This window comes from Pisolithus orientalis, assembly GCF_024613125.1.
Source record: "Pisolithus orientalis strain OTSU chromosome Unknown F5J12scaffold_14, whole genome shotgun sequence".
NCBI lineage: Eukaryota > Fungi > Basidiomycota > Agaricomycetes > Boletales > Pisolithaceae > Pisolithus > Pisolithus orientalis.
In genome coordinates this window covers 113,431-133,716 of record NW_026260795.1, presented here as the reverse complement: position 1 = coordinate 133,716, position 20,286 = coordinate 113,431, and the positions used below count along the sequence as shown (strand labels likewise).

The 20,286-nt window shown below is 49.6% G+C and overlaps 6 protein-coding genes across 6 annotated transcripts; 3 read left to right on the top strand and 3 right to left on the bottom strand.

The window, feature by feature from the left end:
• Positions 1–79: 79 nt before the first annotated feature.
• Positions 80–1,661, top strand: F5J12DRAFT_782789 (uncharacterized protein; the record flags this gene model as incomplete). The annotated part of the gene is made up of 4 exons (XM_051742761.1): positions 80–193; positions 223–446; positions 791–936; positions 988–1,661. The coding sequence occupies 4 exons, from the start codon at positions 80–82 to the stop codon at positions 1,659–1,661; spliced, it is 1,158 nt and encodes a 385-aa protein (XP_051599866.1).
• A 2,674-nt stretch (positions 1,662–4,335) lies between these two features.
• On the bottom strand, positions 4,336–6,875 carry F5J12DRAFT_95573 (uncharacterized protein). Its single transcript, XM_051749865.1, has 22 exons — positions 6,679–6,875; positions 6,297–6,616; positions 6,210–6,243; positions 6,121–6,147; positions 6,004–6,071; positions 5,924–5,952; positions 5,850–5,875; positions 5,752–5,795; positions 5,690–5,699; positions 5,617–5,634; positions 5,539–5,564; positions 5,463–5,488; positions 5,373–5,413; positions 5,292–5,316; positions 5,229–5,240; positions 5,165–5,180; positions 5,073–5,112; positions 4,912–5,021; positions 4,802–4,861; positions 4,714–4,741; positions 4,610–4,664; positions 4,336–4,550 (listed from the first exon to the last, which is right to left on the bottom strand). The coding sequence occupies exons 2-22, from the start codon at positions 6,494–6,496 to the stop codon at positions 4,408–4,410; spliced, it is 1,038 nt and encodes a 345-aa protein (XP_051599865.1). The 5' UTR covers positions 6,497–6,616; positions 6,679–6,875; the 3' UTR covers positions 4,336–4,407.
• Positions 6,876–7,099: 224 nt separating this feature from the next.
• Positions 7,100–10,302, bottom strand: F5J12DRAFT_768678 (uncharacterized protein; the record flags this gene model as incomplete). Its single annotated transcript, XM_051742218.1, has 11 exons — positions 7,100–7,629; positions 7,688–8,141; positions 8,200–8,274; positions 8,333–8,717; positions 8,800–9,161; positions 9,228–9,319; positions 9,365–9,430; positions 9,486–9,555; positions 9,613–9,845; positions 9,905–10,060; positions 10,139–10,302. 11 exons carry the CDS (start codon positions 10,300–10,302, stop codon positions 7,443–7,445), a joined length of 2,244 nt encoding a protein of 747 aa, XP_051599864.1. The 3' UTR covers positions 7,100–7,442.
• A 644-nt stretch (positions 10,303–10,946) lies between these two features.
• Positions 10,947–11,814, top strand: F5J12DRAFT_682156 (ATP synthase; the record flags this gene model as incomplete). The annotated part of the gene is made up of 4 exons (XM_051740267.1): positions 10,947–11,134; positions 11,287–11,395; positions 11,498–11,539; positions 11,593–11,814. Coding segments are annotated over 4 exons (561 nt in total), but the record flags the coding sequence as incomplete, so codon positions are not given.
• A 2,287-nt stretch (positions 11,815–14,101) lies between these two features.
• F5J12DRAFT_939007 (uncharacterized protein) lies at positions 14,102–16,024 on the bottom strand (the record flags this gene model as incomplete). The annotated part of the gene is made up of 9 exons (XM_051749658.1): positions 14,102–14,473; positions 14,529–14,645; positions 14,729–14,951; positions 15,024–15,131; positions 15,202–15,317; positions 15,378–15,394; positions 15,457–15,638; positions 15,694–15,809; positions 15,866–16,024. The coding sequence occupies 9 exons, from the start codon at positions 16,022–16,024 to the stop codon at positions 14,150–14,152; spliced, it is 1,362 nt and encodes a 453-aa protein (XP_051599862.1). The 3' UTR covers positions 14,102–14,149.
• Positions 16,025–17,699: 1,675 nt separating this feature from the next.
• On the top strand, positions 17,700–18,723 carry F5J12DRAFT_95400 (uncharacterized protein). The gene is made up of 3 exons (XM_051749842.1): positions 17,700–18,009; positions 18,064–18,257; positions 18,340–18,723. The coding sequence occupies exons 1-3, from the start codon at positions 17,814–17,816 to the stop codon at positions 18,571–18,573; spliced, it is 624 nt and encodes a 207-aa protein (XP_051599861.1). The 5' UTR covers positions 17,700–17,813; the 3' UTR covers positions 18,574–18,723.
• The last annotated feature ends 1,563 nt before the right edge of the window (positions 18,724–20,286 follow it).

The following is a 20,286-nucleotide window of genomic DNA, read 5'->3' as shown; positions in this document are numbered from 1 at the left end:
GCCACTCCCTCTGTCACTCTCCCACATGAAATAGTCACTAATGCTGCAGACATAGTCATGGCAGAGCTTCTGACACTCCATGACCACAGGAACAAGCAATACTGGAAAAGAGCTGTGCACATCATTTGGGAACAGCTGGTTCATGGCATGCCAATCTATTTATCCTGCAATATTTACAACATTCCAGACCCATGTGTGCCCTTTGGTTGAAACTTTGACAAGATCAGAGATGCAAAGGATGCCAATGTCATGGACCATCCATGGTACCAGATTGGAAGGCCCATTGATAAGGGTAAAGGGCATGCAGTTCCATTAGACCCACTTCCGACACATGACAATGCTGCTGCTGCCACTGAGACTTTGGAAGAACCCCATGGCCAATCAACCAGTCAGGCTGCTCCTACTGGCACTCATCCTAGAAGTCGAAGGCCACAGAAGCATACAAGGTCAGTGGCAGCAAGTGATGCCAATGTTTCAACAGCAACTGCTGGAGCATCCACTTGGTTGCCACTCTTGCAACCCCTGCCACTGGCTATATGCCTGTTGCTGAAGAAGACTAATGCAATAGGTGCATGGAGAAAAATCTGCCATGTGTGGTTAAGCCAGGTTCTGTATATTGGCAGTGTAGCTGCCGGAAGTACAGGTGTAGTATCTTCACCAGAGTGAAGGCTGTGTGGTCACAGTCAAGGTGACCCTGCAGTCACACTGTAACTGAGGCACCTGATGGAGCAGTGGACTGTCCCCAAACCATTGCAGCCACCCATAACCCCAGCTGACACCATCCTCAAAGCCCTTCACCAGGGCCATCAGCTGCAATATCCTCAGAACCCACCACTCCTGTGCAGCAGACCTGGAAGTGGCAGGCATCCACTAGAAGTATGACACCTGCCACTGGCAAGACAACCACCTCAGCCACCCCAAGCTCCCACAGGCAAAGTAAGTCCTCCATTTCTTTCATTCTGCTATTCTTATTTGAGCCTAACATAGTTTTCAATGGAGTGGTCATCATCACTCCATCCTGGTGGCAGTCAGGTCAGCAGACATCAAGCCCAGCATCCCAGGGTGCAGCAACATCCCAAAGCCATCTCACTACCCCATCCCACCCAGTGACCCCCAATGCCACCCCAATGGAGCATATGGAAGAGGAGATTGCAGCATTGTGGCAGCAGCATATGGAGACAGCACATGATCTGCTAGATACCTGCCACAAGCTTGCCAATACCCAGCAGGCCCTTGCAGATACCCAGACCAAGTTTCAGATGCTTTGTGATGTTGCCAAGGCCTTACACCAGTGTCTGTACCCATTGCCACACTCCTCACCCAATGCACCTGGACCCTCCCACCCCTCCCCCATTGGCTTTGCAATTACAAGTCATCAAGCAGTCATTCCCACTGATGGTGCAAGGATACTTGACCTTGCACCCACTATGATGGTCCAGGAGGTTGCGATTGATACCAGCATCCTCCAGAACCTCCCAGGTGATATGCTTTTAGCCCCTTCTACTCTCCTGCTGCCCCCCCACCATTTTGCATACTCATCCACCCCTGGTGTAGGAGAAGCCTGGCCCCCTATCTATGTCTCTTTGGGGGCAGTTGCTGACCATGCCAGTGGGGACAATGCTGATGATGAGGATGCCACTAATTGGATAGATGTAGATTAACATGTCCATAGAATGTACTATTACCATTTCATTGTCGCTATTCCTGAGAATGATCATCCCTGCCTGCTTTTGCTTTACATGGTGCAGATATGGTCTCTCTGGTGTGTGCCATCCCATTTGAGTCTGGCCAGGTGACTGGCCTTGCAATTTATAAATCCACTGGTGCCACTAAGCTAGCAGCACCCTCAAATCATGCATGGTGCTTGCCACATATGTTCTGCACAATTGCAAGGGTTTAACCCTCTGACCCAGGTTGTGGCCATGCAATCATGGCCTATGCCACTGAATGCTGATGCTGCGAGTGAATAGTGCTTGACTTTGCCCATTCCTGTCTATGCCACTCAATGCTGGTGACACCTGACCCCTGCCACTACCATTCCTGTGTATGCCCCCTGATGCCATTGACACCCAACCCTGCTGGCACCTCACATCCATGCCACCAGCCCATTCCCAACTAAGCTGCCACTCATCACCATCTATGCTGCTCAATGCTGTCAACTTCCACCCCCTGCCAGTACCTCATATACATACTGCTACCCCATTCCTGCATATGCCACCCAATGCCATCAACCCCTGCCAGTACCTCATATCCATGCCACCACCCCATTCCTGTCTATGCCACATGATCCTGCCAGCTTCTGCTCCACACTAGTGATTACCACTCCCTGCTTGCTACTGCTGTGTCATGCCAGTGAGTTCTGCTGGCAATGCATGTTGTACTCTCCTCACTACCACACCCTGTCTCTATATGCAAAACTATGCTGATGCATACTAGTGTATGTGGCCATATGCTTTTGCATCTTCACTGGCTTACCACTTACCACACTGTCAGATGCAAGAAAATGCCACTTTTGCCTCAGTTATGCTTAGATGGTCCTTGCCACTGGTACTCACCACTCCAGTAGTCCACCCAGCATTTGGTGCAATGGCATATCATGTTTCCACCATGTGCTGGAAGTTGTTGCTGTGTGCTACTGTATGCCCCAGATGTACTGTGTTGTCATGTTGGGCTGCCCTATGTACACAATGCAGATCTAGTCTGGGCTATGCTATATATGTCCCTGTGACATGATGATATTCTATTTGAAGCCTCTCCATGTGACACCTAAAAGTATAATTGTAGCTGATTCTGGTGTCATGCATGACAATACAATTGTAGCTGATCCTGAATGACACATGACAACATAATCACAGCTGATCCCTATGTTATGGTGACAACTTGTAGGTTGGCTTGACCTCTGCTGGCCCATGTCACATAACCAATTGTCAACCTCCACTGGCCATGTCACACAGCCTAACTAGGTACATGGGCTCATCATGGGACCAAGAGGTAGCTATTTCATATTGATATATGTAGATTGCAGTCTTATCTGATTTTAGTGTTGGGTGTGTCACATGGCATGCAATGCAGCGCTGGCCATGAATGGAAAGCATTGGTGTCCCACTGACTCGGAAATGACCAGTGTACACCACCATTGCAGTAATCATATCAGCGCTCCGGCACCATTGCCTGCGACATGCACATGGCACGACCTGCCAAGTGGTTCCTCGTACATATCTGCCGGCTCAAACGTTCACCGGCTACCAAACATTTCTCGGATGGCGCACCTCGTATATACCGACTGATGTGACAGGGACGCAGTGTAGTATGTACCATGTCGTCCAGGTCCCGCTTCAACTACATGCTCGCTCACTCGCGCGAACTTATCTTGAGAACCTTACTTTCGCAATTAATGATACTTATGTCTGTGAGGAGGCTTAGCCCATGAGTAGTCTGTCCGAGCTTTCACCCACCATACCGCACCCTGTGATCTTGGATACTACTCATCTCCCGTTGCTCAGGATTCCCTCACGTTGCTAGTCTCGCTGTCTCGCCGGGTAGCTGTCGTCTCTTTCCCGAACTTCAGTGAGAATAGTCCGTTAATGTATAACTCCATGTGCCCTCGTCCTCATGCAGAATCAGGAGGTCGCTTATACTTACTGTGTTCGCTCCTTCCTCATCTTCACTTCTTCCCGCACAGACCGCGAAGGGGGCACCGGTTCATCTAAGGTACCTCCCTATCGATTGGCTTTGCGTTCCTCGGAACACTTTGACCACGTCAGCATTCAGTCAGTAGCTGCCTGTTACAAATGGTGACATGGATTCCCAGCTATCACAATCCTGCCGTTTAGCCCTGGTGGCCTGCGAAGATCACTGTCAGCTCACCGAAGTACCTCCGCCTCAAAGCCCAGAAAACCAACAACGTCGCGAGAATGCATTTGGTGTCATCTAACGGGCAGTGTCCCCAGAATCTACATTTATGATCACCCTCTTAGGCACATTCGACTCGGAATCTGTCAGACGTCATCGGACGCTACAGACAGCTACGTGGACTTCGTCCTCTCCACAGTTGATTCATCGAACTCAATGTAGACGCAGCCCAAGAGACATCCATCCGATCCGGGTAATCCCGCTCTCCTTGGCACCCAGTTTCCCTCATTTTAGTACTGGATGGGCTAGGGCTGGGGCAGGTGTGTTCACTTCACCGAGAGGCTTGTTCCTGACACAGCAACATCCTCGCGAAGCAAGAGGATCGGCTTGCAGATCAGAGGATATTTCATGACAGCATTAGTGTTTTATGTTGTGGCGAAAAAAGCCGCATGGCAGATGCAGCATGGAACCACTAGAATTACAGTTCCTCTCTTCACCCTATCAGGCACTGTATCTGCGTTGTTACCGATAACATCTCGGACACACAGAACGGTTTCATTCCATCTCTGCATCCCTTGAATGCTTCTGCAGGTTCGTGAGGCGGATAGCATTAAGGTGTTCAGTTGACTCGGTCCCTGAACCCCGAGATCGAAGATATTGCCGAGTGTTCAGTGATGCTAGAAGCGAGTTGGCATATACTACTTTCGGTGGTGAGTGGGGAGTTTTGTCCATCGCATGTAAAGCATAGAAGACTGACATTTTCCAATGATGAAGTCCAATCCCATTGTCCAATCGTCTTGCTGGTTAACATTCTGAAGAAAGTGTGAGAGCAACAATCATCTTGAAATAAGTCATGTATACCACAGTGAACTCTGCAATGGTGACTAGTCTACCACCAAAAAAGCCGGAATCGAGTCAGGGCCACAAATGAAACTGGTGTGAATCTTACAATGTCAACAAACACCTGTTAACAGCATATACAATAAGTGTTTGGAAGAGACGCTTTGTTCTAAAGGAGGGTAAGTTATGAATGGACCACTGACACCGGACTGGTGTCACCTTGGGAATGCGGAACGAGAGCCACTGTCGCAGAAAAGTACGCAGAGTGATACCGTGATCAGAGCCTCAACTAGTGCAACAATGGCCAAAGCAGGTAACACGGCGTAAAACTAGGAGTGACGGGTGAGCTGGTGCACCAACGACTCTCTTAACGAAAGTACTCTAATCTGTGTAAGGGTGTCAAACTTGAGATTGAGGAACCTATGCGCGGAAATCAGTATTTCTGTGAAAATAGATGGGCGAGTTGGAGTACATGAGAATAACTGTCTCTGCTTCGTCATAAGAACAAGTCCCCTGTAGCGGAAGACAGTACACACCCAAGGCAAACCCTGTTGAAAATTCGTCATGAATGCACCGCGAGCAGAAGAAAAAAAACTCACCAAAGTGAACCACAACTAATAGTATCTATCGCAACCATGTCACCGAACGACAGATTCACCATCATCAACGAATATACTCACAATTGGGGCAGTCACCAACCACTTCACTTGAGGACGACAAACTAAATGCCTATCAGCAATGTCCAGAGAAGCAGTTCTGGCGTGACGTACGGCAATATATTGTGTATGCAAAGAAGCTAGTGACATTCGGCGTATGAACATCAAGTCATAACAGACAGTTACTTACCATTGAACTATACAAACCACGAATACCTGCAGTACGACTAAACCTTGTCATAAACAGTTTTAAGATGGAGAAACGCACATTCACTAGAAGCGAGGCCTAGATGGCGAAAACATTATAAACCAGTGCCTTGTTGAGGTTTCGGCTTGCGTACTGGGAATGACCTGCATGATCTCATCAGTAGGAAGCAGCTATGAAATGGAAAGGAATACGAACCAGACCATATAATCCAAACTCGCCGTAATGCCGTAGTTAGTTATCTGCAGTGGTTGAGCATGATTGTCATAGCAATGTGTATGATGCATCAGTTTCACCAAGTAGTAATACAACATGTGACACACTGATCGACCGTTAGCCATCCATTCACCCGCAAAGACAAAGCGCTCACTGCATGAGAGATGTAGGGTATCAAGGATCCTGACTTCGGATGAGCAGATGTGGCAGGTACCGCAAGACAGCGTAACACACCATATGGCAGCAACAAGGAACTTCATGGCCGAGGCATCTTCAGAGTAGTGCATGAAGTACACATAGGTCTATATAACCAGTAAGTGGAGTGTAAGCCTGAACATCCATAGAAAACGCCCCTGGAGAGTCGTTATGCCATATAACCTTAACAATGAATAAGGAAATCAGGGAGGAGACTTGACAAAATCAAGGAAAGCAATACAAACATGGCAGAGATCAATCCTCCAATGAGAGTAGAACCTATCGCGAGTAAATGAGCGGATAAAACTGCAATTGGCTATGCAAATCTTCACCGAATGCGCCCGGGATGCCCATGTCGATTGGGTAACTTGTATATGGGAAACTCGTTGATGTACGCACTGCGAGGTACAGGTGGCGAAACAATCGCGAGCAGCGAGGGCGTGTTGGTCAGATAAGTAAGTAGTGGAGCAATTCGGTCCTTTTTTATGTAAAGAAAGGAGGCTGCATTCAGCATGGTACGGGGAACTTGCATGGTCCGGGTTACGCCCGTGACGCTTCTTCTTGGGCAGATTAAATCGCCAAAATCTGCTTAATTCACCAAAGACAGCGGAAACCCCAATAATATTGGCCGACTCCGACAATCCGCCCATTTCTGCAATAAGTAAGTACCACTGTTTTTATTTGGTCCCCGGGTCCCAGTGATGGGAAACACACCGAGAACGTGTCCGGGTTTCAGTTAGCCGGTGGAGGGGATAATGCATCATCCTTGGCATGTCCACGATGCGGGCGGGAAAATACTGAATGTCGACAACTCGTGATGCAATACCCCTCACCTACGAACTGCAAGTACGGAGAACGCACGTACAAAAGTCTGGAGTGACTTAGTTCGAGAAATTGGCAGTGGCGGTGAAGGGCACCTGCCAAACTGCGGCGGGCGCACGCACGTGACCGCAGAGGCCGGGAATCCGTGACGTCACGGGCCTCAGCCACCTCGGTGCCACTGCCGGTAGGCTTGGCATGCCGTCACGTGCCGTTGTTTGGGCACCCTGCCCCTCGTTTAGGTTCAGCTTATGTCAGTGTCACAGTGATCACATCTTGCGATCGAGGACTCCCGAAGCTTCCACAGGATCGAAAGCAGTTATGTATGGCAGTATAGGACTACTCTCGAATGGACGTGTGAGTTAGGTAGAACAAACACATAATGGTATTGTGTGCGCACGCGCACACTCAGGATATGATGGGTGGACGAATGATGCTTGCGATTAACGATGTTTGTGTTGTGCGTTGCATACATACGACAAGTAGGCTACTGCACATGTACGAGTATGCGACTAGTGACGTAGTACATCACGAGCTCGGGTGATGCTGGGGTGATAGTATCGACAAGTGAGTGATAGATGTATTAAGAGAAAGAAAACAAAAGAAGAAAAAAAGAACAGGATGGCAATGGTGGAATGACGACCTTGGTGTGATATGCATCAGTGCTGCTCACTGATGCCCGAAGAAGAATTGTTGCAGACTTCTTCACTTGTGAGGCGACGATGGCACTCCCCAGCTCCACAATACTGTTTGCGGGCAGCCAAGATCGCTTTGAGGAGTTTTGTGTGTCCTTGACCAATGGCACTTCCATAGACCTTGAGGAAGGTTTCCTCATCTCCCTGGAATCTGGGGACCGTGTCAGAGGGACTTGGGCGAGTGGTAGAAGTGTGACAAGCTGACTTACTCGTCAAGGAATTCCGTTGCAATGACACGTCGCTGAGAGTACTTCGTATTGAATTGATGGCCACTCTTCCCATTGTAGTAGTGATAAGGCCAGTCCTTGAGTGGAATGTGCAGGTCAAGCCATGGCTCCCCCTCCATCCAGTGGCGTACTATGCCCCTCCAAGAGTCCGACTTTGCAGTCCGTGTCCCATTGGGACGCAAAACGGGCACATCCGGGATGACAACTCCCAGAAGGGAGGTAGAGGCATGGGCCTTGGTCCTCTGGGGTCCAATCTGTGAAGGGAGGGACATCGAGAGCGAAAGATCTGATGGTTGGACAACTTGCGGCATCCTGAACTGTGTTTGAGTCGGTTGTAAATTGAGCGTAGGTAGGTATGGCTGGGCTGCTGGCATGGAAGTGGACTGGATTGCTGGGGGCAACAAAGCCATGGTCTGCGCAAGTGAACGCCGGTGGGCTGACCCATGCGGCTGGTCGGTTGGTGTGATGGAAGTCATAGAATGAACAAGACTCACCCGCTGTTGGCATGGAAGCGGACTGGATCACTGGGGGCAACGACGTTGTGGTCTGTGCAGGTGAATGTTGGTAGGCTGATTCATGTGGCTGGTCAGTTGGTGCGGTAGAAGTCACAGAATCAACGAGGCTCACCTGTTATTGGCATCGCTCGAGCGTTACTGCCAGTAGTGCCCTGGCACAGCACAGGTCCAGAAGGGGCTGAATATGCAGAGGCCAAGGTTAGGGCCTTTACAACCAGGTTGCTCATGTCGCTGAGCTGTTGGTGGATCTCCCTTACATCTACTGAAAGTGAGCACGAGGTTTCCTTCACTTCCTTCACAGTTGTGTGTAGCGCTGCCATGTCAGCTGTTATCGATGCATGCGCCATGTTGAGTGCCTCAGTGGATGCTGGCCGGACGAGTGCAGCTTCGCCTGCGAGTGAACAATCACCTTCACATGGGACTGGTTGCAGCGCTTCGCTGTGGTCGTTTTCGTAGCAATTCAACTCATTGAGGAGGTAGCGCATCAGTGTGTCGCGCTGCGTAGTCGTGTGGAGCGAAAGGTAAGGAGTCGGTTGACTTTACTACACACCCAGATAGGAAGGAGGACGAAGTACTCACATGCTCACCTTCAGCCCATCCCCCCCACCACCGGACCCATGCAAGGGTCCATCGCTGCCCCACTGGCGCAAACATGAAGCGGTATTGCGCTCCACCACGACGGTAGCAATGCATTGTGAACGTTCCGGGAATTCCGGACCCCACCACTGCCTCGTCGATCCATTTTTGGATTGTGTCATGGGAAAGTGGCTCACCCGGTTGCAGCACGCCATTTGTGCCAATTGCGGGGAAAAGGAAATCCTCTTCAGTCATCGGCCGGCTGAGATGGACAAGTTCGACCCATTTCATCCAGGACACGAGGCGCAGGAGGGTGTCACACGCCTTGCCCATATCCGGGCATGGATAAATCTTGTAGCGATTGCCTGGTAAGTACCAATGAATGGAGATCAGATAAAATGGGATATGCACAGATGGATATAAAGACAAACTTCGTAGGTCAGCTTCCCTCATCCCCTTATCTAACTTTCTCTGCCATCCCTTACGGTTTTTTAGGTGGATCTCGAAGTAAGCATTGTGCTCGCTAACGGTGAGGGAGAGTTCCTTGCCTCGAAGGTATTTCATGAACATGCCATCTATGACAGTCTTGTCAAGCTTGACATCCCCGCACTTTAGTTTCAGGAGCTCGTAGTTCCTGTCGTAAGCCGCGATTGAAAACGTTGTTGGTCAAACCGCCTGCCAGGACTTACCTCGTCCAAAGCATAAATGCGACAGCACTAAAGGCAAGGTGTTCGAGGTGCCATGTGACCGTTAGCTTCACTTTCCCGTTCAAGGACTCGCCCGATGGCAGTGCTTTGTAGCCTATCGTCGCAAGACGAATGTATTGGAGTGGGGCATCAAGTGGACAAAATGATTCTGACCAGGCGAGTATCTTATCCATGTATTCCTTCTTCATGGCACCTGAGTGCTTCCGTTCAGCTCCTTCGGAACTAACCTTGTGTCTGATAGATGCCACAACGTCGTCAACTTCTGCCGACAGGACCGGGTTGCCTTCCCATCGGTGATGGGCATCATTGTGATGCCACTTCCCGCGGAACGTTGCACCATCACTATGCCGAAGGTATTAGTCTATGAGCATCAAGGAAAACTGAGCAATCATGCCACGCACGCTTCGTCCCACAACATCTTGAATCCTGCTCGAACACTGTCAATGGTGCTTTGGCTGCTATTTTCTTGGAACCCTCTCCATGAAAGGTAAAGGGCTAATGCTTTATCTGAGCACCTATTTGGCATGCACTCAAATGTGTTCTTAAAATTTGGATCACTGTAGATTTCAGAGTCCTCTCCGGTGTGATTCGGAGTCGGTGGCATCCCCTCCTCTGGAAAATGGCTCTGCAGCCACAAGCGCGCTCGGTGGACATGTCCCGAGTATGCTGCTCTCGTCTTGGCTGCCCGAAGGTGAGTTTCTTTGCCAGCTTCTTTAATTCGGTGGGCGGTATGCAAGCTAGGTAGTTCTTTCGCGGTGGATACCCTTGCCCTCTTTTTGGGCTTGTCTGGGGACGACATGGCATGCTTGGTCCCAGATGCCTTCTGTCTGACCATCGCGACAGGATATTCAGTTACCGGTCATAAACTGATTGGACGCAGCAAGGTGGGAGTTGTGATGTCACAAGTCTAAGGTAGTTATTTGCAATACATGTACTATGAAGTGCAATGAATTCCGAGGACTAGTGTAAATATGGTGCAGCTATAGCTAGATATTTCTAGTTTTGTCCACAAAGTATCGCATTGGCGCCCAGGATTGCACTGAATACACAAGGCATTTGGTTGATTCACCTACATCCGCTAACGGTTTGTGTACTCACAGTTCACCTTGAAGCCGCATTAATGCACAGCGCCCACCGTCGCCCGCGTGATCAATGCATATGTTTCCTCAGTCCAACTATCGAACCAAGCCGTGTTAGCTGATGATCTCACCTCCAGCGGTGTCACGAGCACATCAAATTCCCTTCCTTCTGAGTGTGCTTCAGAAACCATAAATTCCTTCTCGTCCTCCCAAAATCTCCTTGGTACTGGCCTTCCTGCTACGGCGCATCAAATCCCCTCCTGTCCTCGCCAAACCTCATCACCGAGACTGGCACTGCAATCCTCGGTACTGGCCTACTTGCTACAGCACATCAAATCCCCCTCCTTCTGAGTGTGCTTCATAAATCGTAAATCCCCTCCCATCCTCACCAAACCTCATCATCGAGGCTGGCACTGTAATCCTCGGTACTGGTGTTCCTGCTATGGCCATCTCTCAAGAAGTCTATGTTGTGAATGAGGAAACTGTGGTCGCAGCAGGGACATTTGTCCTCCCTGCTTACATTGCTAAGGTATGTGGTTCTGTTAATACGCTGTTACATACACTCATAATCATGTGCCTAGCTTATCAGTGGGCCCGACTGTGACTAGGTCAATGGCCACATCAAACGTGTCAAGACCGCCTTGGAAAACTCGTGTGCCGAACATACTCGGGCTGTAAAAGACTGCATCAACTCTGTTAAACAGGGGACATCATGTCGCTATTGAGCATGTCAAGACCGCCTTGGAAAACTCACGTGCTGAACATACTCGGGCTGTAAAAGACCACATCAACTCTGTTAAACAGATGAGGGACGTCGTGTCGCTATCGAACGTGTCAAGACCGCTTTGGAAAACTCGCATGCCGAGCATACTCAAGGCTGTAAAAGACCACATCTGCTCTGTCAAACAGATAAAGGACGTCATGTCGCTGACGCAGGGGCTCTTTCCCGTTTCGAAGGTTGGGGCGTGGTCTTTTAGTATTTTAGATCTAACGTGATATGATGTATATAGGAAACTGCCTGGTTGGAGGCAGAAGCATTTATCCAGCATCAAAAGGTTGCACTGGCATCCGAGCTCAAGACCGTCCCAGACAGCTGGGTGTGCTACGAGCAACGGCTGAAGGAGAGCGAGCAGGTTGAGCTTGCAAAAACTATCATTGCAAGGATTACATCCGATCTCAGGGACGAGAAGATGCAGGAGGAGATATTGGCCAACGCTGTGGTGGAGCTTGAGTGTAAGTCGATCGCATTGCAAGTTCCTCACAGATTACCTCTGACGATGGACAATAACAGAACTCGTGAAAAGCAAAGCGATCTAGGGAGGTCATGGCTAGCTAGATTACTGATAGAAAATGTAGCACATCAACGCCCTTTTTTTTATCAGACTTATCTTGAGTATTGGTGTAGTCGTCCATGAAATCAGTTTTGCCACCCCATGACCCACTCGCCACAAATCTCGCTAGAAGGGTACAATAAATAAATCTGATCAAGGTACATGCATACCGCCGAGTGTAATGAATGAGGATTTGTGATACTAGTGAAAATACATGCAAGTTTAATTAGGTTTCGCCCTTAAAGTCAACCATGGCACCTCATCCATCGACAGTGTTGACGACCCATTCCAGAGCCAACATTTGTTTACCAAATGGCGGGTGACGCAAACCGCGAATATCTTCGTTTTCGATGATACATTGTATCACATGGGTAGGGCTAGAAGGTGGCCATCATGGAGATGTTGAGTTGTATGTGGGGGGGACAGAGGCTACACTTGCAATAGGCAGGAGCTGTGGAGAATATTTGGTTGAGCGGAGGGGGTGACACTGGTGACATGGGCGAGTATTTTGAAGACAGGAGTGACATTTGTGCAGGGGTTGCAGAGCCGTGAGTAATGTAACTATGCAAGCGAGATAAATTACTTACAAGCTGCAGTGAGGATAGCACGAGAAAGGGATGGTTGGCAAAGCAAATGAAAAGTTGTGCTGGGTGGATCTTGCGAAGTTAGTGACTGGTTTGCTGACGGACAAACGTGACTTACATCTAGGAGAGGCAGGACTAAAGGACGGACTAGTTAGTGAGTATCGCGTAGATATCGGACTGAAGGAAAGCGGTTGCGGACTGTACCGCAGTGACATCGGTGAGAGGGAAGGTGACATAGGTGAATACCGCGGACTGGTTGTGGGTGACGTTGGGGAGTATGTCAGTGATGTAGTCGCTCTGCTGCTGTTGTAGTTAGGGGACGTGGGGCTCAATGGATAGACTAGTTGGTGAATACTGCGGAGGTGTGGGACGGAGGAAGGCGATTGCGGACGTACCATTCGAGACGTCAATGAGAAGGAAGGTGGTGACATGGATGAATAAATACCACAGGCTGGTTGGTGAATTCGATCGAGGGCGGGTGACATTTGTCGGTGATGCAGCCGCTTTGCTGCGTTGTAGTTAGCAGACAAGGGGCCAAAAGGGTGGACTAGTTGGTAAATACCGCAGAGATGTGGGACCGAAGGAGGGCGACTGTGGACTGTACCATAGTGACATCAGTGAGAGGGAAAGTGACATAGGTGAATACCGTGGGTGTCATTGGGGCGGACTGAAACAATTCTAATATTGGCAAAATGTACGTGCTCCATTAAGAGGTGCCCCAGCTAAGACGATGTAAACATGGTTTTGGCTGATGTGGAAAGCTGAAAATTATTCACCAAATGGCGGGTGACACAAACACGAACATCGTCGTCTTTGACGATAGGGTATGTACATGCTCCATCAAGGGATACCCTGGCTAAGATGATGTGAACGCGATTTTTGGTTGGCATAGAGAGCTGAAAATTGCTGATCAAATGGCGGGTGATGCAAACACAAATGAAACTTCGTCATTGACGATAAGGTATGTAGGTGCTCCATCAAGGAGTACCCTGGCTAAGACAATGCGGACACGGTTTTGGGCTAGCAAGGAGAGCTGGAATTTACTTACTAAACGCAGGTGACATCGTCTTCGACGATAGGGTGGACCGTGTTCCATCGGGGAGTACCCCAGCTAAGATGACGTGGATATAGTTTTGGCTGATGCAGAAAGTCGAAAGTTGTTTACTGTGTTGCAAACGTGAACGCGAAGCAAATGCAAACGTGGACATCTTCAATGATAGGGTGCATACATGCTCCATTGGGAGCTAAGACAATGTGGACACAGTTTTGGCCAACGCGGAGAGCCGAAAGCTGTTAATCAAATGGCAGGTGGTGCGAACACAAACATCTTCATCTTCGACAATACAGGATACTGGCTAAGACGGGACAGATATCATGAGGCTTAATATCGATGGAGGAAGCCGAATGGTCTCACAGTGTACGCTTGCCTTTTACACTCTGCTGCCTGAAAAATTGAACAGTTATCCATAGGATGTTGTCTTCCTCCAAGCTCTCTTGCATATATCACATGTTAACCATAACAACCAGACTATAGTCATGAGCAAAGTTGAAGCCATCTCTACCCATGCATTGTAAGGGATGGATTGAAAAGTGCATGTAGCATGCCACTCACGAGCTGATACGATGCTACAAAAAGTGTGTAGTAAGCCTGACTAGCCCTCGTTCATGGGATCATCAATTCCAGCTTCGAGACACGATGTATCCTTAACGTCTGCATTCTCATCTGCAAACTCCACACAAGGCGATGGGGAAGATGGACAGACAGAGCCCAGTGCTAAGTCAGGCCTCGAGTATTCCAACACGACCGCCACAATCTCCATGTCATAGAAAGGATCACCATTGCTCTTCTCACCCGATGTTGCAAGGGGTTGGATTGGAACAGAGAGCTTGTATGTGGGTGAGGACAGCGACTCGTCGAAGTAGCCTGTGACTCGAAGATCACATCGCAGTCTCTCGCCGTCGACATTGCCTGGCAGCTGGGTATGGTGGATGATGATGCGGGGTGGATGTGTTTATAATCGCAGAACTTACCTGTAGAAGTGCACGTACAGTGGCACCAGCACGAGCATCCGCCAATCTGGACTGAATGACGTCCAGTGGCCAGTCAAGGTACTGCGAACAAAATTCTGCCAGGGACGTGAGATCAGGCTGGCGAGACGTCACAACAGGTAATAGGAGGGTGGCCGTTGTCCCGACCACGAGGTAAGAGGTAAAAGATACATTGCCAGGACAGTGGGGTCAGGGAACTCAATGCACTCCTCCACGATGATGCGGGCAAGTTCGTAGTGTCTACGTCCAAGGAACTGTCGAGGATCCGTTCTTAGCACCTCACAGACACTGTCACGCCACTTGGAAACGAAGCTCATGAACTCGGCAAACTGGAGTGCGGTGGCGGCTCGCAAGAGACTCCTTCCAAAGCCGTATTTTGCCAGCCTGACGGGCAACAGTCCATGCCTGCACCACTGATTACCTGTCTACGAATCAAATGAGACTGGATGGCACCTTGGTGCTAGGGATGGCATGTACCTCAGCAGTCCACACTGCTCATCAACAAAATCAGATAGAGGTCCCCCAATTCGAGACCTGACGATGTTTTCTATGTCTTTGGAGGAGTAAACTAGAACGTCTTCGTACCTGGTAGAGTAAGGGGTGCCACTGTCTCTAGAGTTGGTTGGTTGCACCAATATTTGAATGAACAACTCACCTGCGTATAATGCAGGTCGCGCCAAATAGTAGCGTGTTGTTGTACAGTGTCACCACAGCCTCGATTAGTCTGTAGGATTGAAGATTTGTGAGCTCCGTGTCTGCCTCTCCTGGGGCCTGATGAGTCGTGTTAGCACCTGTTGAGATATGACATAGCATACATAGCGAGCAACTTACCATGTGCCAGTTGAAGCCTGAATGCCAGTCAGTAATTCTTGAAAGCGCTGCACTGAGGAGGCACGTGGGAAGGTCGAACCTACGACGTCTTTTCCCCTCTTGAGTTGGGGACAGTCTGGCCCATCAAAGACGAAGTAAGGGTGAAGCAACATGCGAGAGATAGCAGGAAAGACTGACAAAAGATAATATCCACTTTCGTGCGATTGTCCTGTACCAGCTTGACACCATGAAAACACGTTGATTAGTGAATGCATCCATGCACTGGGTGATGTGTCATCTGCGACGGACGAAATAGACCATGGATGATAGTGCTGACCTAGCATTGAATCCTACAGTAAGCAATTGAACACCTCCGTCATCGCCGGATGGGTCAAACAGTTTCAGCAGCCAGCTGGCCGAGCAGTGTAAGGCCAGTGCTGCAGGTGCAAGGAGCTATGTATGGTCAGTATAACACGCTAACAAAACGGCAGAAGAGAGGAAATACTCACAGGCCATAATTCAGAGACCCTCATGTGTGGCAGACTCCGAGGACTAGTTAGGAGGATTGTCGACAGGGGGAGAACGAGACAAAGCCAGTTGACGTAGGCGTAGGCCGACGCCCAGCTGACAAATATGAGATTGGCCACCAGCCAGAGTGCCAGGACCATGGTGCGAGAATGGATGTACTCGATACAGGCAATCTATGTTTTGAAACTGTCAGTGGAGGTGCTGGTGGCTGATGAAAGAGCTCACCGAGGGATGGATCAAGTCAGATCTTGGGGGTGCGCTCCAGCGAGTGAGCGTGCTTGGCCAGGGAATTGAGCTCGATAGTGCTGTGAACTGTTGGATGTAAAACGCTGAAACGCTTGCTGGCAGGTACTCACCACAAACAGCCACTGATGTGGCAACAAAGAGTGGGAGATGTCGGGGGATGACTCGAACGGGCTTTGGAGGGAAGGGAAGGCTCCTGCCAGCCTACACAGAGCGGGGAGATGCGGTAACCCAAACCTGCCCTTACCACTTATGTCAGTGTGGTGTTGATGCCTCGAGGCGACAAACCGGTTCGAGCAGTAAAGTACTGGAAGTAATTATAAAGTGGTGTAAAGTCACTTTACAAGGGGAAATTGGCACGCACATTCGCAACTGGGCTGGCCAAATTGGCAGATGAGCCGGTAGAAAATGCAAACGCACCGATTGGGAAAGACCCTTGAGGTCGCCGTTGAGGTCCTGTGTGCCAGGCGCTGCGACGTGTAGCCATTACGGTATTATGGTAGCAGGGCAAGGGGTGTTGCACGCACGACTAATACACGGACACTCAGTATGCAGCACTCAGCGCTTCAAGTCTCTTCAGCTTCAGCACCCAAAGATGACATATGTATTGTACGACGAACACGGTGGAGCCAGCAGTCTGATTTGAACCAACTTGACAAACACGAATACACTGTACTATACAATGTATTAGACAGCTCTGAGCTCAGTATACTAGCCAAGAACAAGTTTAGCCGAAAACTATCGAGACACGTCGCCAAGTCCATTAATGAGTAATGACAGCTGTCAGCACAGCACAGTAGCACACAAAACTTCCCCCACACCGAACTCATGAGAATGCCCGAAGGCCAAATACTAGCTGCTGATCGCAGAAGTGATCGATTATTGATATAAATTTAACGATGGAGGTCCCGCATCTGCACCCCCTCCGAATCCAAATCACACAGTTATCATACACGATGGACGGGAGGTCCAGCTGTCCAGTCTCTTAAGCGATCAGCGTCGTGCGGGGATGTCCCACTCTCCGTGCGCGGACCCTGATGATAACGTGCCTGACACGTAAGTCCCCCACCACGTGTTGCTTCCGTGTCCCGAGCGCTCCCTAGCGCACCCTAGCGCACCTCCCACGCCACGATCGACGATGCCGGTGCCGTCACGAGGCGTCAGACACTCCGAACGGCCGTCCCCGCCGCCGAGGGCGAGCCGCTGTGGCTGGGAGGCCGATCCAAAATTTGCAGGTCCCACGCACCGCCACCTGCCAATTTTCTGGAATAAACTGACGTAACTTCACTAAGGCAAACAACAGCAAATTCCTCTGGACGAAGCGTGCCCTCGGACCGGGCAGCATCGGATCATTTTATGTCCTCGAGTTTTTCTATTGGCGTTACTCCAGCTTTTGCTTTGTAGAGAGGCCTTATAACGTCATGTATGTAAAGCTTCCAACTGTCATGGTGAAACATTGCTCACGCATTTTGCGTCTGATTTCCTTGTGTCGTGACGACTGAGACGATCATCAAGCGGTAAGTGCAATGACATGCTGTGGTTTCAACATTCTTGTGTCGAGACCAGAACCAGCTGTGGTCTTAAAATCGCTTTCACTGCGCTGTGGTCCAATTCCCCCATCATGCTTGTTCAGAGGTTCCGTGATAAGTTCCTTCCACTGCTGCATGACGTCGGGTGTGGCCTTCAATGTTGCCCCTTTCGAACGTACCTCGGATGGTACTTCGCACCCAGGTTACAGCTAGTGACGCGGTGTACCATGTCTCCCAGGTCAGCTACATGCTGGAATACCCACTCTTCGCTATCTGCCTTCGCAAAGTCGTTAAAATGGGTACTTCGGGAAGTGATAGCGGCCAGCAACCATGGGACCATATCCGTGCTGAAGGTAAGACGCACCGGTTTCTGATATGATTGTGCTTGAGCGGCCAATTAAAAACAGCAGTTGGAACGCAACCGAAGAGACGGCTATGTTTGCAATTGACCGACAAGCACAATCTGCTCGTTCTGAAATACAGAGGAGCGTGTGGTATCCAACACTGGATCCTATGGACCTGCTTTGTTCCCTTTGGATTTGTTCGTCCATCGGGGCATCCTGTCACTGCTAAGCCAAGCGATGTGCAGTCATTGTATAGAGTGAGTTTGCAAAGCTTTGTTATAGATTCATCCCTTTAGGTAGTGGCTGGCTAAGGGAATATATGACATCCTGTGTCACTAGTCCGCACGTTTGATGGCCTCCATATCGACAATTGCGACCTACTCCTTCGCACGTTGGTACTACGATATTAGACACGGCCCCCAAGATGAACCTGAACCCCATGTGCGTGCCGAGCTATTTGCTGGAAGTAAGGACATGGTCATTTCTGCCCAAGCTGGGCATGAACGGTCTCATCGGGGAGTCTGGGAATATGTGGGATGTTCAGGTGTTCTTGAGGATTATGCATCGATTTAGGCTGGGCAAATTAATCGGTACGCCGGCATACTTTCATAGACGTTGAGGCGAGCTCATGTTTGCGTGGTTGCGATCCGTGGAGAATGCGTCCATGGCTAGCACCCGCTTTCAAGCAACGCGGGAGGGAGGTATCGAATGTTCTGCTGTCAATTGACCTACGGCTCCTGTAGCTAAGACTCTGGAACTAGCACTAGCTCGCACCCGAGCAAAATTCATCTATATTTTCACTGCCGACATTCGTTCGCATGTAATACCCCAAGACCCAGGATTACCCGCTGCGGGGGTCTTTTTGCTAGACTGATGGAGAGTTGCCGTTCGAAGGACGGACTAACACGTCTCCCATCCCTACTGCTCGTTTGGTCCTTCCTGCCCGGCAGTATCATGATATTTGAAACATTGGAGCGATTGGACCTCGAGCTGGGAAAGCTTTGCAAGTCGAATGCTGAGTCCGCCTTAGCATTTGGCAGGCCTTGACCCACTGGTTTTGAATGTGATCCTACATCACACAGACAGAAAAGAAGGACGCGACCGACGGGTAAACAAGTGTTTATGGCATACCTGGCCCAGTCCAACTAACGTGTTATGATTTGGAAGGGTAGATGCATCCTCTGAGGCATATCACAGGGCATACTGATCTAGGGCATCGTCTGTGTGATAATATCAGACGGCAGCTAGCTCAGTAAGTCTAACATTTTTCTGCCGTGAGCTCGTGCATTTGGTGCTGATGTCCTTACCTCCTAGCCAAATGGACCGCGAAGTTCAGTTCCCTAATCTCGCGGCCCCTAACCCCTCACCCTGCTGTAGTTGAACAGTGCGAATTGTCTTTGCCGGGTGGAACTTCCTACTATAAAATAGAAAAATACAGCCCCATGGTAGCCTCACGGGGCAAGACATAGGAGCACCTTGCAGGTAGGAGATATTTCATACTACTGCGCAAACCTCGTGGCGAAAACAAAGAAACAAAAAACTGAACGGAGGACTCAGTATGGTATTGTTAGAATTACGTTTTTCCCTCTCTTCACGACGCCGGTAGTTTTTCAACTACAGTTTGGCAGTGACAGAGTCACCTCCCGCACGTCAAGATGCCCTTATCCATCGTTTTCACTCACTCCGTCCTCCGAAAGTTTCGGGAGGCTCGTGAAGTGAACAGCATTCTTGCGTAGATCTAACGCGGCGCCTGAAGCCTTGGATCGAAGGTACTCCCGAGTAATTAGTGATGCTAGGAGTGAGTTAGTATGCACTACTCAACGGTAAGACGCGTGTTCAGTGACATATGTTACGTGCAAGGTATGGAAAACTCACACTTTCCAATGATGAAGTCCAATCCCATCGTCCATGCATCGTGGTGATCAACGTTCTCAAGGAAGTGTGAGACCGACACAGTCGTCAGCACGCAATAGGTTATACCTACCACAATGAGCTCGGCAATGGCGACTAGTCTGCAATGAAAAAGCTTCAATCAAGTCACACTTCTAAATGATAGGAGGTTGAAACTTAAAATGTCAGCAGACATCGGTTAACCGCATAGATGATAAGCGTGTTCAGGAGGCGCTTCGTTCTAAGTGGGCTGGTTAGTAATCAATCATCGATGTGGACTGGAGTCACCTTGGGAATGCAGAACGAGAGCCGTCATAGAAGAGTATACAGAGTGACGCCGTAATCAGAACTTCAGATAGAACTCCGGAGGCCCCACAGGGTATCGCGGCGTGGAAC

Coding starts and splice junctions, on each gene's coding strand:
- F5J12DRAFT_95573 (XM_051749865.1), bottom strand. CDS start 6,496: ATGCAAGTTCCCCGTACCATGCTGAATGCAGCCTCCTTTCTTTACATA. Junction 4,862..4,911: donor TCTCGTTCCGCATTCCCAAG/GTGACACCAGTC, acceptor ACCCTCCTTTAG/AACAAAGCGTCTCTTCCAAA. Junction 4,551..4,609: donor GGACTTCATCATTGGAAAAT/GTCAGTCTTCTA, acceptor CACCGAAAGTAG/TATATGCCAACTCGCTTCTA.
- F5J12DRAFT_95400 (XM_051749842.1), top strand. CDS start 17,814: ATGTTGCCCCTTTCGAACGTACCTCGGATGGTACTTCGCACCCAGGTT. Junction 18,010..18,063: donor GGACCATATCCGTGCTGAAG/GTAAGACGCACC, acceptor AATTAAAAACAG/CAGTTGGAACGCAACCGAAG. Junction 18,258..18,339: donor ATGTGCAGTCATTGTATAGA/GTGAGTTTGCAA, acceptor CTGTGTCACTAG/TCCGCACGTTTGATGGCCTC.